General features: G+C 30.3%; 1 protein-coding gene across 1 annotated transcript in view; it reads right to left on the bottom strand.

Annotated features, from left to right (window-relative positions):
- Positions 1 to 5,150: 5,150 nt before the first annotated feature.
- Positions 5,151 to 12,797, bottom strand: part of LOC148313084 (monocarboxylate transporter 8-like) — a 177,235-nt gene continuing 169,588 nt past the window's right edge. The window contains exons 8-10 of the mRNA XM_088269483.1: positions 7,092 to 7,266; positions 6,083 to 6,235; positions 5,151 to 5,812 (exon numbers count right to left, since the gene is read on the bottom strand). Of these exons, the coding sequence (XP_088125609.1) occupies positions 5,151 to 5,812; positions 6,083 to 6,235; positions 7,092 to 7,266 (990 nt within the window). The remainder of the gene's footprint in view (positions 5,813 to 6,082; positions 6,236 to 7,091; positions 7,267 to 12,797) is intronic.

Below are 12,797 nucleotides of genomic sequence, written 5' to 3' on the forward strand. Positions count from 1 at the left end.
GCAATTTTTTTATTTTTTACAAAAAAAACATCAATTTCATACTATTTCTGTGAGCCTTAGTGGCTCATTATTAAAAATAGGTATCAAATTGTGATAGATTAGGTTCAAACCAAGAAACTCTGCCTCAAGAGTCCGCAAAACTAACCATGGGACCACAACTCAACATCTTTTATGATGTTGCTAATGCTAATTGACTTATTCCTGGTATAAACTTTATCATAACAATAAAATGTGGTCTACATTGAAAAATACATTATAAAAGATAACTTGCATCATATGGAATAAGTCCATTCAAATGGTTTTTGTACAAGTGCTCCTTAATTATAGTGCTTTTTAATTATATCATGAGTTTTAAATTTTACCTCCCTCTTTTTGATTTCAGCCTCTATATCCAATTGTAAGACTTCTTGAAATGTCAAATCATTATTGACCGATGCTGTTATCTCAACTCCTTTACTTTTAACAATGCTTGGATCTTCTTCATATGCATAATGCTGTGTTAATCTCCTAAATGTATTACTCCTCATCTCAGATTTCAATTTAATTAAAAAAAAAACATTTATAAACAATTCATTTTGTGATTATGTCAGAAACAAAATTTGAATATAGAATTTGTTTACATTATAATATACGGGTATTTACTTTCACTTTCAGAAAATGCATGTTCCAATGCAATATTCCTGATTTTTATCTATATTTAGTGGAAATCGCTTAGGTTTAAAAATGAAATATTAAAAGTTGTAAAACATTGCTTTATTAATATCAATATAATAAATAAACAAATTCAACAAGATTATCATTAAACAATCAATAAATAATACTACATACCTATTAAACATTCAAAATAAACTCTATTAAAACTAGTAACAAATGTAACAAAAAATACAATGCACAGTGGTAATCTTTGGTATGTAACATTTTAAAATATTCACACCTATCTACGTAAATTTAAATATTTTTCTAAAACCAAAAATACAAGAATATTAATCAAAGTGTTATTTATATTATAATAATTATCGTTTTTAAACCTTATTGTGTTTTTTTTCTTTAACTTGATCTATATTTAAGTTGATAATTAAAATAAAAACAATTATAAAATAAGTAATTTACAGTAAACCTTCGTGTTTCGGAAAAATAAATATTATTTAAATATTAATAAATTTATTTCTCAAGCATGTCCTATGGAGAAAAAATGTTATGCCAATTATTCTGAATTTACTATAGCAATTTCTTTTTCTTGTACTTGACTCATTGCGATGTTGAATGATGCGAGTTTTCATTTATTTCTTTCTGTTTTTTTTTCTTCCAGAAAACTGCTGCTATCTTTTGGTTATCATACATAGCTTTGAATCCCACATCATGAGTTTCTTGTGTCACCATTCATCCTTCGACATCCTTACACAATTGATATGGCATACTTAACTAATACTTTGTTATGTTAAAATGCAAAATTCTGCTAAAACATGTAAACACTTTTGATTAATATCTATGGAGAGTGAATTACTATTTATTGCAGCAAAGGTTGACAGCTGAGAGTGGCTGTCAAAAAGAAATAATTTGCAAATTCCTATACCGATTGACAATTAGTTACATTTTCGATTCCCATAGACGGCAGTCTACAGATGTAAGCATATTCACATACAATATGGTAATGTATTTACATTAATATTTTTGATATTAAGGAAGGTCTTTCAAGGATATAATATTATTATTGTTCCATGGTATCTAGGAGGAAGATGTGTAAATATTATCTAATCCGTTTCACAAAGGTTCTTACTTTAATTAAATAATAGAAAACAACCTCATTTCAGGTTTGAGCTGAAAACATCAAGGTATCACAGTACATCATTGATAGAATGATTTTTCAACGGAATATTCCTTTCACATTATTATGTTATACAAAGTATCTACTTACATATACATAATTACTAAAAAAATATTACATCATCAAAACAATACATATGGGTAGATTATTTTTAATAAGTGATTATCTTTTAACTTAATATCCAAGTTGGTATGTAGGCATATCATTGTTTTACTTATTGAGTATTCTATTAATAATCTGCTAGTAATTCAATTTAATTTAAAACATTATATTATGTTATATTATTACAATAGCATTAAATCTTTTTTATACGGTAGTGTTATTTAATATTTTTATCATATAATATTTTTTAGCTAGATGGAATAGTTACTAATGATTGACAAATCTTACATTGCATTTTATACAAAATGTTTTTAAATTAATAAATGATAATAAAACATGATTCAAAATAACAATATGACATTATAACAGGTAGAAATTTAATATTTTGTTTGTGAAAACTAAATATCATTGCTTTAAAGGTAAAACTTCATAAGAGAGTCATACTATCTTTACAGCACATGTTGAGTTTTATTGTATATTGTAAATGTGATTTGATTCACACAGGAAAATGTTTATATTTTGTATGTTTACAATGTTAATAAATAAAATGTAAATGTTATTTTGTTCACAATCTCAAATCTTCTCAAAATATGGGTTTTTTTTTTGTTTCCTTCAAATCTTAAATTTCCAAGTTATTCACCGATTGCTTTGAAATTTTGCACAGCACAAAGTAGTTTTGAAATATGCTGGTGTTTTTATACAAGTAAAAACATGTTTTATTAAACAGCTTTTTTAGCTGCAATCACAGTGATGAACGTATTAGCAACACATGCAAAATTAAACATTGCTCATAGCGGACATTTAGCATTTTCAATGCTTTTATCGCATTGTTGTTTAAAAGATTTTTAATATTTTCATTGCTTCATAATTATTGTGAAATCAAACATATTATAAATGTATACATTCTATTTATTTCTTTTCCACTTAATCAGAATGAGCCACAGCAACACGTGGCTGGTTACAGTAAGTAGGAAATGTAAAAGTATATATGTATTTACTTATCATAAATTTACTAAACACGGAAGATGTTTTTTTTTAAAGAATCACATTACAGAAATAATTACGTTGGTCAGAATTAAAGATAAGTTTACTTTGGTCAGTAAAAATGCAAACTGTAAAATATAACATCAAGCAAATAATAAATTAAAAATACTTTACATCTGAGTTTATCAAATGGCTTAAGTAAATATGCAGTAGACTCTCGATTTATTCGGATAACTTTACGCGGCAAGCAAAACTGCGGTTAAACAACTGGGATATTTTAAAAATTGCAAAGAAAGATTCTGTAGTTTGTGTCTCCCCAACAACAAATAAACAACTAAGCACAGTGGACAGTTGTATTGTTAAAACAACTACTATCAACTGCATTATGTATTATATTTATATGATCTGTTTATATAATAAGAGTCTAATTACTATCCTAGATATAAAGATATTCGAGATTGGTAAACACATGCGTCTCTGGTCAGATTCGTATGGTAAATGCGTACAGAAGTTTCTTTTATATGCATGTATCAAAAGTTTTTTTAATGAGTTTTTTTCTTTTTCGATTAACTGGGAAATTCGCTGAACTGGGATTATTTTTCATAATCATCACTGAGGTGAATGATTTTTTACAGAAAAAAAGAATCTACTGCATATAAAATTAAAAAGGTTTTTTTAGTGAATAAATTATAATGGCACAATTTCTTGTTTTATTATATTAAGAACAGTTATTTATATTTTCTATTAAATCTTTTGCTTAAATAATCTACCTTAAACATTGCTATCTAGAATTGTTAACTTACCAGTTTTTGGTGTTAGCTCACATAAAAAAAAAACTGGTGAGTTAACAAATTGAATGATTGATGAACTCACAATGATTTTTATGTTTATGGTCCCATGGGACATAAAGTTAGATTTATGAATAATTTTAATTTAATTGACAATTTATGCTATTAATGAGTAGAACTGTTATTTGTTATTGTATTTTTATACTATTTATTTAAAATTTAATAGTAAATTAATTATTTACTTTTAAGGATAAAGACATTTATCAATTCCTCATGAAACAGTTCAAACAACGTTATAAATAAAATATTGTTGTTTTAAGTACTTATTCACTGACGATCTTAACTACATAAGTTTTCAGATAGACACTTAAATAGATACATGTACATAACAAAACATTTTAAAGTTTTTTTTATGACAATTCATTGAATGAATATTTTTTTCAAAATATTTTAAGTGTGTTTAAATCTCTTTTTGCAAATCTGTTAAACCCTTGGGAATTATTTTTATATTGATATCTCAACATGCACAAAGAAGAATATGGAAGTCTGGGTATTTACAGGGCTTACAACCGGTCATAGGCTGGATTAAGTTTGGAAGAGTATGAGTGTGCAATCCCAAGTGCACTAAGCAATGATTTTCTTCTCTTTTTCCTCCCGACTATTCCTCTTTCATTTTCTTTCCCATTTAGCGATAATGTCCTTCATGCGTAGCTCCTTCATTTGTATTATCTGTATCCTATAACATTTTACATTTAGATCCAAGAATTTGGACTTAAGATCACCCTGTATGTTGATTTCATGTTGTGCTGTATGCGCTTTCGGATAGGGGTAAGATGTTAGGAAAAAAAGATAATCAAGCATATACTAGATTTATATTACCTTTTTTGAACACGTTTGCTTAGTGCAGTGCAGTGAGCAACATTTCTAACAAACATGAAAGAACATATGTACATATTTCATATATATTTGCTCTAGCAAACATCTTACATAAATAATTATACGTAAAAGAGCAACAAATAAATAAACACCATCACAAGAAAGTGAATTATCAATGAGTATGCACTTACTGCAGTTTTTCTAATGATAATAATTTTTGTCTGACAAAAATGTCTTCCAAGAACAAGAACAAGAAGCCGTTTACTTCTTATCATGTTTTAGTTGTATCCCACCGGACACTATTTCATTTGTAAAATTGATATAAACATAAGTACAATAAATGAAATTTAGTACAATAAACATTATTTACAATACAATTAACACACTAAGCATAATAAATATATTTACATAATATAAATGAGTAAATATTTTGCTATAAGTACAAATTTACAAGTCTACTAGTACATAAATGTTTCAGAATTGCACGCTTCTCAATATATAATTACAGTTTTTTACTTACAATTAATTATTAAATATGTACTATCTACTGAACACTGGTACTTGTTATAAATCTACTACACAGAGGTGGTAATTTGTTCGATGACTTGAACGTTTCTAATGATTGGTCTTCGACATAGACTCCTGCAGGAGCCACCCCGAGTCCACCCGGGATCATATCGAGCCAGTCCTTCCGGAACACTTTTAGAAGGCCTGAGTCTACCATTGTAGTTGTGCCTATATTGGTAAGGAGACCTCATACAGTTATAACCTGAACAGTTCTGTTCTTCATTCAAACAGCTAACATAATTTCCGTCACGGTAATCTAAAGGAGCTGCAAACGATAGAGATTTTGGCAGACCGTTTTGTAAATGGCCGTACGGGTGAATATGATGCGGATGGTGATGGTTGTAGAATTGCTGGGAGTACAGAGGAGCTGGGTGAGAATAGTGTCCGTAGTTTGCCCCACAATGGCTGAAATTATTGAATCTTGGCATTTGAGGCGACACTCCGGGACATATGCAGTCCCCGTTGGTTAGAGTGGCGGCCGTCATGGTAGAGTTGATGGAACTGTTAGGTTCTGGCCTTTTGGAAAAACCTACAAAGAAGAGGAGAATGGCTCCCACCATCGTCGTAGCAAAGGAAAAGTAGTAGCCGGCACGAGGACTCTGCTGGTTGATGTAACCGGTAACCGGAACACCAATTATCACAGGAAGTGCTTTAGCACCTTGAACGAAACCTGCAAGCAAATGGGATATAGTCAGTAAAGTGATGTAACCAACATTATATAATAATTCTCAAATTATAGTACATGTGCATACTTCAAAGGAATTCAAATTTTAGTTTCGTAACTTTAAGTAGTTGGGGCATTTAAACATTAACAACTTCAAAGTTTACTGGGAACTTAACTTTCTGTGGTTGATAAGGCTGGTTTTAGCAAAATGAATAAAATAATCATTTTTAAGGAATAATTTGGGATTAATAATTAAGTTTAAATAATGTTACCCACCCCAAGCTCTGGTAAAGTGTTTAGCTCGAACCCGTTCCATCGTGAGCATCTTGACAGAATACAGGAATCCTCCCAAGCAGAGTCCATAGAGCCATACGAACAGAACATAGCCGTGGTAGCCTTGTACGCTACTCAGAGCCAATAATGATATACCTGGAATCATTTCAAATAGAAAAATTTAGTGGCTTAATTTTGTGGTAAAGGTAATTTGTTCACAAATTATTAATATTGTTTTTTGAAGGCAATTAGTTATTTATTATATAATAAATGATCATACTCTGTTAAGATAGTCTTAATGAATGTGTGGTGTGGGTAGAGGCGGAAGTATAACACTGTTAGATTTTTTTTCATTAAATGATGCATTTAATTAATGACAACTAGCAACTGGTTTTAAAAGGGTATAATATGGTCTATTGTTTAAGGCCACTTTCAAACACGCAGTGTCATTGACTGAACTGTATAAATAAAGGTATCTAACTCTTTTTTAATTATTTTCTTCTCAGTATTTGACAACTGTGCCATGTTTATATATAAAAAGGAAATTAATTGTCACCTAGAATAATATTCTAGAAGAAAATGAAGAGACTTATTATAAGTGTGTCCATCTAACTAATTGACTATCATATAATTTATATTTGAAGCACTAACTTTGTGATTTTCCATTTTATAATTAAAATGTTACATTGTTTTAAAATCACTATAAATATTTAATTTTAACTTAATTATAATGTCTACCGGTTTCGAAGCTAACCGCTTCTTTATCAAGACTGATTAAAGTCTTGATAAAGAAGCGGTTAGATTCGAAACCGGTAGACATTATAATTAAGTAATAATAAAATATTTATAGTGATTTTAAAACAAAGTTACATTTGAATTATATAATTCACTATAAAACTGGTGTCACAGTGTCTGTGAAGTATTTTTCATATCTTCCTTCCGAATTACGTCTTCTCGACAAACCTCTTAATAGAGACTTTGCGGGTTATTCCCTAAAAAATTTATTCCTTACCAATGCCCAACATAGCAGCTTGAGCAAGATACTGACGGGAGATGAGGCATTGGCTGCTGGGCCTAACGATGACCAACCCAAATCCAACACAGCCAAGGGCAGTAGCGAAACCAAGAAACGTCTGAAGCAAGACCAGAGCACTATCTTCTAATCCTTCTTTGTATCCCTGTAGAGCCTGAAATGTACATTGACAAATGATTATAGGACGAGTAGTGTAAATCACCCGGTATATAAATTCATTTAACTGAATTTAAGGTGAATTCTTAAAATATGTATAACGCATAACTAAAGTGACCATACATCCCGTTTTTAGATAGCCTGTCCTAATATAAAACAACATAATTTTTTAAAATTTCTATTATTTATTCCTCTTATTTTCCTTATCAACATTGCTTTTCTTTTTATTAATACATAAAAACTATGGAGAAATACGTGTTTATCGTCCGCCTCCGTAGTGTAATGGTCAGCATGCTCGGCTACCGTTCTGGAGGTCCCGGGTTCGATTCCCAGGGGGGTTTAATAAATATAAGTGATTTTTTCACTCTAATATTTATTCAATATTACACTGGACTGGTACCTGAAGTGGAGGGCTGATCATCTTTCCTTCATGTGTAATCGATCGAGATAACACTGCGTTTATATGAAGCAGTGCCCTATGCACCACTGGGGTGCGGTAAGGGATTTATTATTATTATTATTACGTAAAAATTGGTAGATGCCCCGTTTTGAGGACAAAAATAAATGGTCACGTTACGCATAACCCTTCGTTAGTTTTTACTGGCAACTCAGCAAATGTACCCGCCAAACGTCATTCAATGATAGAATGACGTTTGGCGGGTACATTGTATGTATTTTTTTCCCCACTTAATTTCAGTCGTAAATTGAAAAAAATGTAGATAAATAGTAATAACTATTCAGTTCAAATATTTATCAAAACGAAAATTATTATTTAAACCTATTTTTAGTCAATCACAAATCTTTAAATTTTCTTCTAAATTTTTGACAGATCACGACGATTTGACAGTTTAGAATATATGGCGAAATATACCACAATGAATTTGTCATATATATAGAGGGAGGGGAAGTACATATAGGTACTTGGACACACTTATCTGAACAACTCCTGAAAGCCGACAGTTCGCATTTTTTATTACGCAAAACTGATTTTGACAATACAATATATTTCAAAACTGTATGCCGTTCTTTTTGTTCTAACGAACATCGTTCTAAACATCACTTTTGGAAGTAAACCTTTTATTAATTCGCTCACTCCTTTTAAGAACGTCATAAATAAAAAAAATTCAGGAGATCGTTTTTAAAGTTTAAAAATATAATACAATGTATTAAAAAATAAATATCAAGCCACTTATCGATCTTTTTAGGTAAAACCTTAATGTATTTTTCCATTTTAAAATATTACGTTTATTTTAAAAAAATAATTGAACAATACCTTCTCTTCAAAATGCAAAAACAACGCTTTCTGCCCTGTAGCGGGTAAATATTAAGTAAAAATATGCCGCTTTTGTTGGGATAAAGTACGTTTTCTGGGCATTCCGAAAACATGCACAACTAAAAATTGTCAATTTTTGATATATGACGTTCTTGAAAGGAGTGAGCGAATTATCATCAAACAAACAAATCACCGTCCTGAAAAAAAAATCTTCGCATTTTGAGTACACGGGTTTTAAAGAAAGAAACAGTTATTTTTAATGGACTTTCGTTAAACTGGTAAAGCTTTTAACACGATTAGAGAATACAGATACGCAAACATTTAATTAGGCTGCTACCGTTTAGTTACGAGCAATTACCTTATTCTAGGATAGTATCAAAACAGTGTAGTACTACATTTATCGGTAGATGTTTAAATCCATTAAAATTGTATTATAGCGACCCTCGTCAAAATGAATAATGGATTATTGATAGGAGTTGAAGACGCCGCAAGATGTCCAAGGCAAGTCGAGGACCAACCATTTTTCAACCAGCATTATTTGTACGTATATATTTTACATTATTTGTAGTTTGTCGAAAAATGAAGCAAGTTCGATAGTTATTCTAAAACTACACCGAATTTTCCGAAAGAGACTGGAGTATTTAACTTATAAATATTATATAAATATTTTAAAGTTGTTATGGAAAAAATAAATATTATATAAATATTTTAAAGTTGTTATGGCTTTAAAAATCACAACTTTTTTAAAGGTACAGGACTTTCCTCCTGTACCTTTAAAAAAGGTGAGAAAATCGAGTAATTATTTAGAATGAGATTCCTCATTCTAAATAATTACTCGATTTATTTTTTTAAAAATTAAGGAATATCTCGCAATTTCCTTCTTTATTTTTAGAAATTATTTGAGATAGCTTAAATAAATTAACTCTGCCACGCAGGAAATAAAGAATTTTTATGAGTTTATTCTTTCTTCATTTTTAATGAATTATAATTTTTCAACAACGAAAAACATAAAAAAAACTGAGTAAAGAGGTTTCAGTTTCGTAATTTACTTTTACTTTGTGAATGTTCATAAGCTTTTACTTATTTTTTCTTTAGATTTAAAAAAAAACTATTTTTTATCATTAAGTACGGTAAGAACCCCAGTTCTTCAACTTTTAATCGTATCAAAATTTATAAATAAACCATTCATTATTTCTATTCATTTTCTTCTTCTTCTTCTTGGTGTAGGCCTTGTGGCCTGTTTTTAAGAGGGAGTAGCCTCCTGCGATGTCGGTTCCCAGCTATCGATCCATCTCTTTGGTGGTTTGCCCGGGAGTTGTCTACCATGGGGTTAGCCGTACAGTTATTATATTTTTTGAGTAAATGAATAATCAGCTCAATTTTAACTCTCCCTATTACCGAAGGTTGTCTTGAATTTGAAATATACATATAAGTAATAAAGGATTGGTAAAATACCATCACACATACCTACTCGTATTATTTAAATTTTGAAACGTAGCAATTGTCAAAAATTTAAAACAAGAATTTAAATATTTTTGTTTTAATAAAAATATCATTAGAAAATTCCGTCTCACCTTGATTATGAAATCTTAAAATAAGGTAAAAAATAAATTTTCGTGAAAAAAATATCTCGAATTTAAATTAGAGAAAGAAATGTTCCAAAAATGCAACAAGCAGAAACGTGTAAACAAAATCGTTGTTGTTACGCAATATTTGCATAATATAAAAAAAATGAGACCCTTAAAATATCAATGATCGTCTAATACCAGGTATAATCAGTGGAACAATAATTGAATAGGAGTGCAAGCATCATATGGATAAATATATAATCAAGAATTCGGATATTGTTATCGTAGAAACTTTTTTAAAACAAAATATTAATTATTCATTCATTAAATACATCCGCTCCCCATGTGGAGAGTCCACAGCCTGCCTCCAGGCTTTTCCAGCATCCTTGCATCCTACCAAGTCATGTCAACGTTCCGAAATGCAGATGAGAACTGTCGACAAATCGTCAGCAAAGGACGTCCTAATTACGGCTCTCGGGAGGCATGCGAAGTATATAATGTGTGTCCTAACTAACTAAATCGCCTTTTATTGACGACAGTTGCGACCAAGGGTTGCTGGGTCCTACCTTAAATCTAGCTCATGTTTTTCTTCAAAATTAATGAATAAAGATGCTATATTACTATCATTACAAAATTAAGATATTAAAAAAAAAGTAAGACTGAACTAGGGATAGTTGAAAAAATTAAGAATGGTTCTTTAAGGTGGTATGGACACGTAGATCGAATAGATGACGAGAGAAAATGACTAAGAAAATATATTTGGCAAAGAACAGAATGAGGATGTCCAAAACAGACTTGGCACGGCCAGATCAATCTGAACGGAAAATCTGGTCGTGTCTAACGTGTGCGTAACCGGAGGGCTTGTACGACTAGATGTATGGATGTGAAAGAAACTAGGAGCGTTTGTAAGGTTAGACGAATGTCGCGTTCTATGCCTACCCCTGCAGATGGGAGTAGTAATAGAATATGAGGAATATGAATTAAATGAAAAAAATATGAGAAAAGTAATATAAACTAATGGAACTAGAAATAAAGAATAATAAATTCTCAACTCAACCATTGTGTTCATGAGGTTTTCTAAAAAATGCGTAAATCTAAAACAAAAGTTTCATTAAAATGCCGGCCTCTTTTCATTAATTCATAGCCTTTAGCCTCGTGGGTTCGTTTCCGAAGTTTCTGATTTTAATAATCGTTAAACCCGCCGTTTTACGAGAATTCTCTGAATATATAATATTATATCAAGTCGCGTAAAGTTGTAAAATTTCGTATATACGCGGAAGCACGCGAGATAATATGGAAAGCGATACTACAGACTATAGACTATAGCTTCCAAATAATCATATCCGTTTTAAAGGGATCGTAAAATTTTATTGACAAGTATACGCTCGGTCGCATGTGAGCGTACTTACAAGAGTAGGTACTTTTTAAACTTCCAATTTATTTTGAAAATAAATTTAATATGTATACCTACGTAAAAAATGCATGAACATAGTTAAAATTAAAAATAAACGTTTATTTTCCCAGTGATCGTAAATAATTCATCCTTTTTAATGTTTTTGAGCATAGCATTTTTTATTGTTGATATTTTTGTACTTTGAGCAAGTCCACTTTTGCAGCCGAAACGTTGAGTTTAATTTAATTTTTGTTTATTTTTTTAAAAATATTTTCTTCCAATTTTAATTTGTATTTTTATGCATTTCATAGATTTTTGAACGGTTTTAACCCATAAGATATTTTTTTTGATTCCCAAAATTTAACACATTTAATTCCTAGAATAAATAATTACGAAAAGCATATATTTATTTTGAAGAAAAACAATTTTTTTCGATTTTTTTTTTATTTAAAGCAAAAAATTCAATTACGTCAAATGTTAACTTGAGTTTTATGAAAATTAAATTGCGATTTATCGTATATTGGGCCTTAAAATTTAACTAATAAAATCTTAATACAATTTTTGATACGGATGGAAGATTACTGCTTAAAGGTTTTTGGCAAGAAATAGAGAAGAGAATGTCTTTTTTTCATAAATTTTTCATCGTTTTATGTTGCAGTTTAAATAATTAGTAAATTCTATAAAAATGAGCATTATAAATATGTTTCGATGAATGAACCATGGAATTTAATCGACTAATTTTTAAGTTTGTTGGTGTATTAGATTATATCGTTTGTATATTTGCAGTTAGTCTGACTGCGTCATGTAATGCTTAATGTGTTTAGCTACCGTACTAGAGGTCCCGGGTTCAATTTCCATCGGGGTGAGGGTGAAAATAAATGTTACTGATTTTACACTCTAATAATTATTTAACATTACCTTGCTTTCACGTAAGTAACGATCAAGATAATACTGCGTCAATACGATACAGTGCCCTATGCACCATTGCCCATTGTGGATAAGGGTTAGAAGATATATTTTATAAAATTTATATAAGTATTTAAACGATAAGTAAGGCTGCAAAATGCTCATTATCCTAAAACGAGTCGAGGAAAACTACGTTCCTTTGTTGTATCTTCTCGGAGCGTATGTATTTTCTTTAGGACGAACGAAGATGCGAGCGGTTTGTTTGAGGTGGCTCTAGAAATCGGGGTCACAATCTAACCTCACTCCTCCACACTACAAGGGAAGCATAACAAAACATAGTTATCCGCACACAGCGTAAGCACCGCAGCACATATGGTACACACTCACAC

The sequence above is a fragment of the Brachycentrus maculatus genome, unplaced genomic scaffold (genome assembly GCF_059751285.1).
Source record: "Brachycentrus maculatus isolate JH-2025_06_01 unplaced genomic scaffold, ASM5975128v1 h1tg000024l, whole genome shotgun sequence".
Taxonomy (NCBI): domain Eukaryota; kingdom Metazoa; phylum Arthropoda; class Insecta; order Trichoptera; family Brachycentridae; genus Brachycentrus; species Brachycentrus maculatus.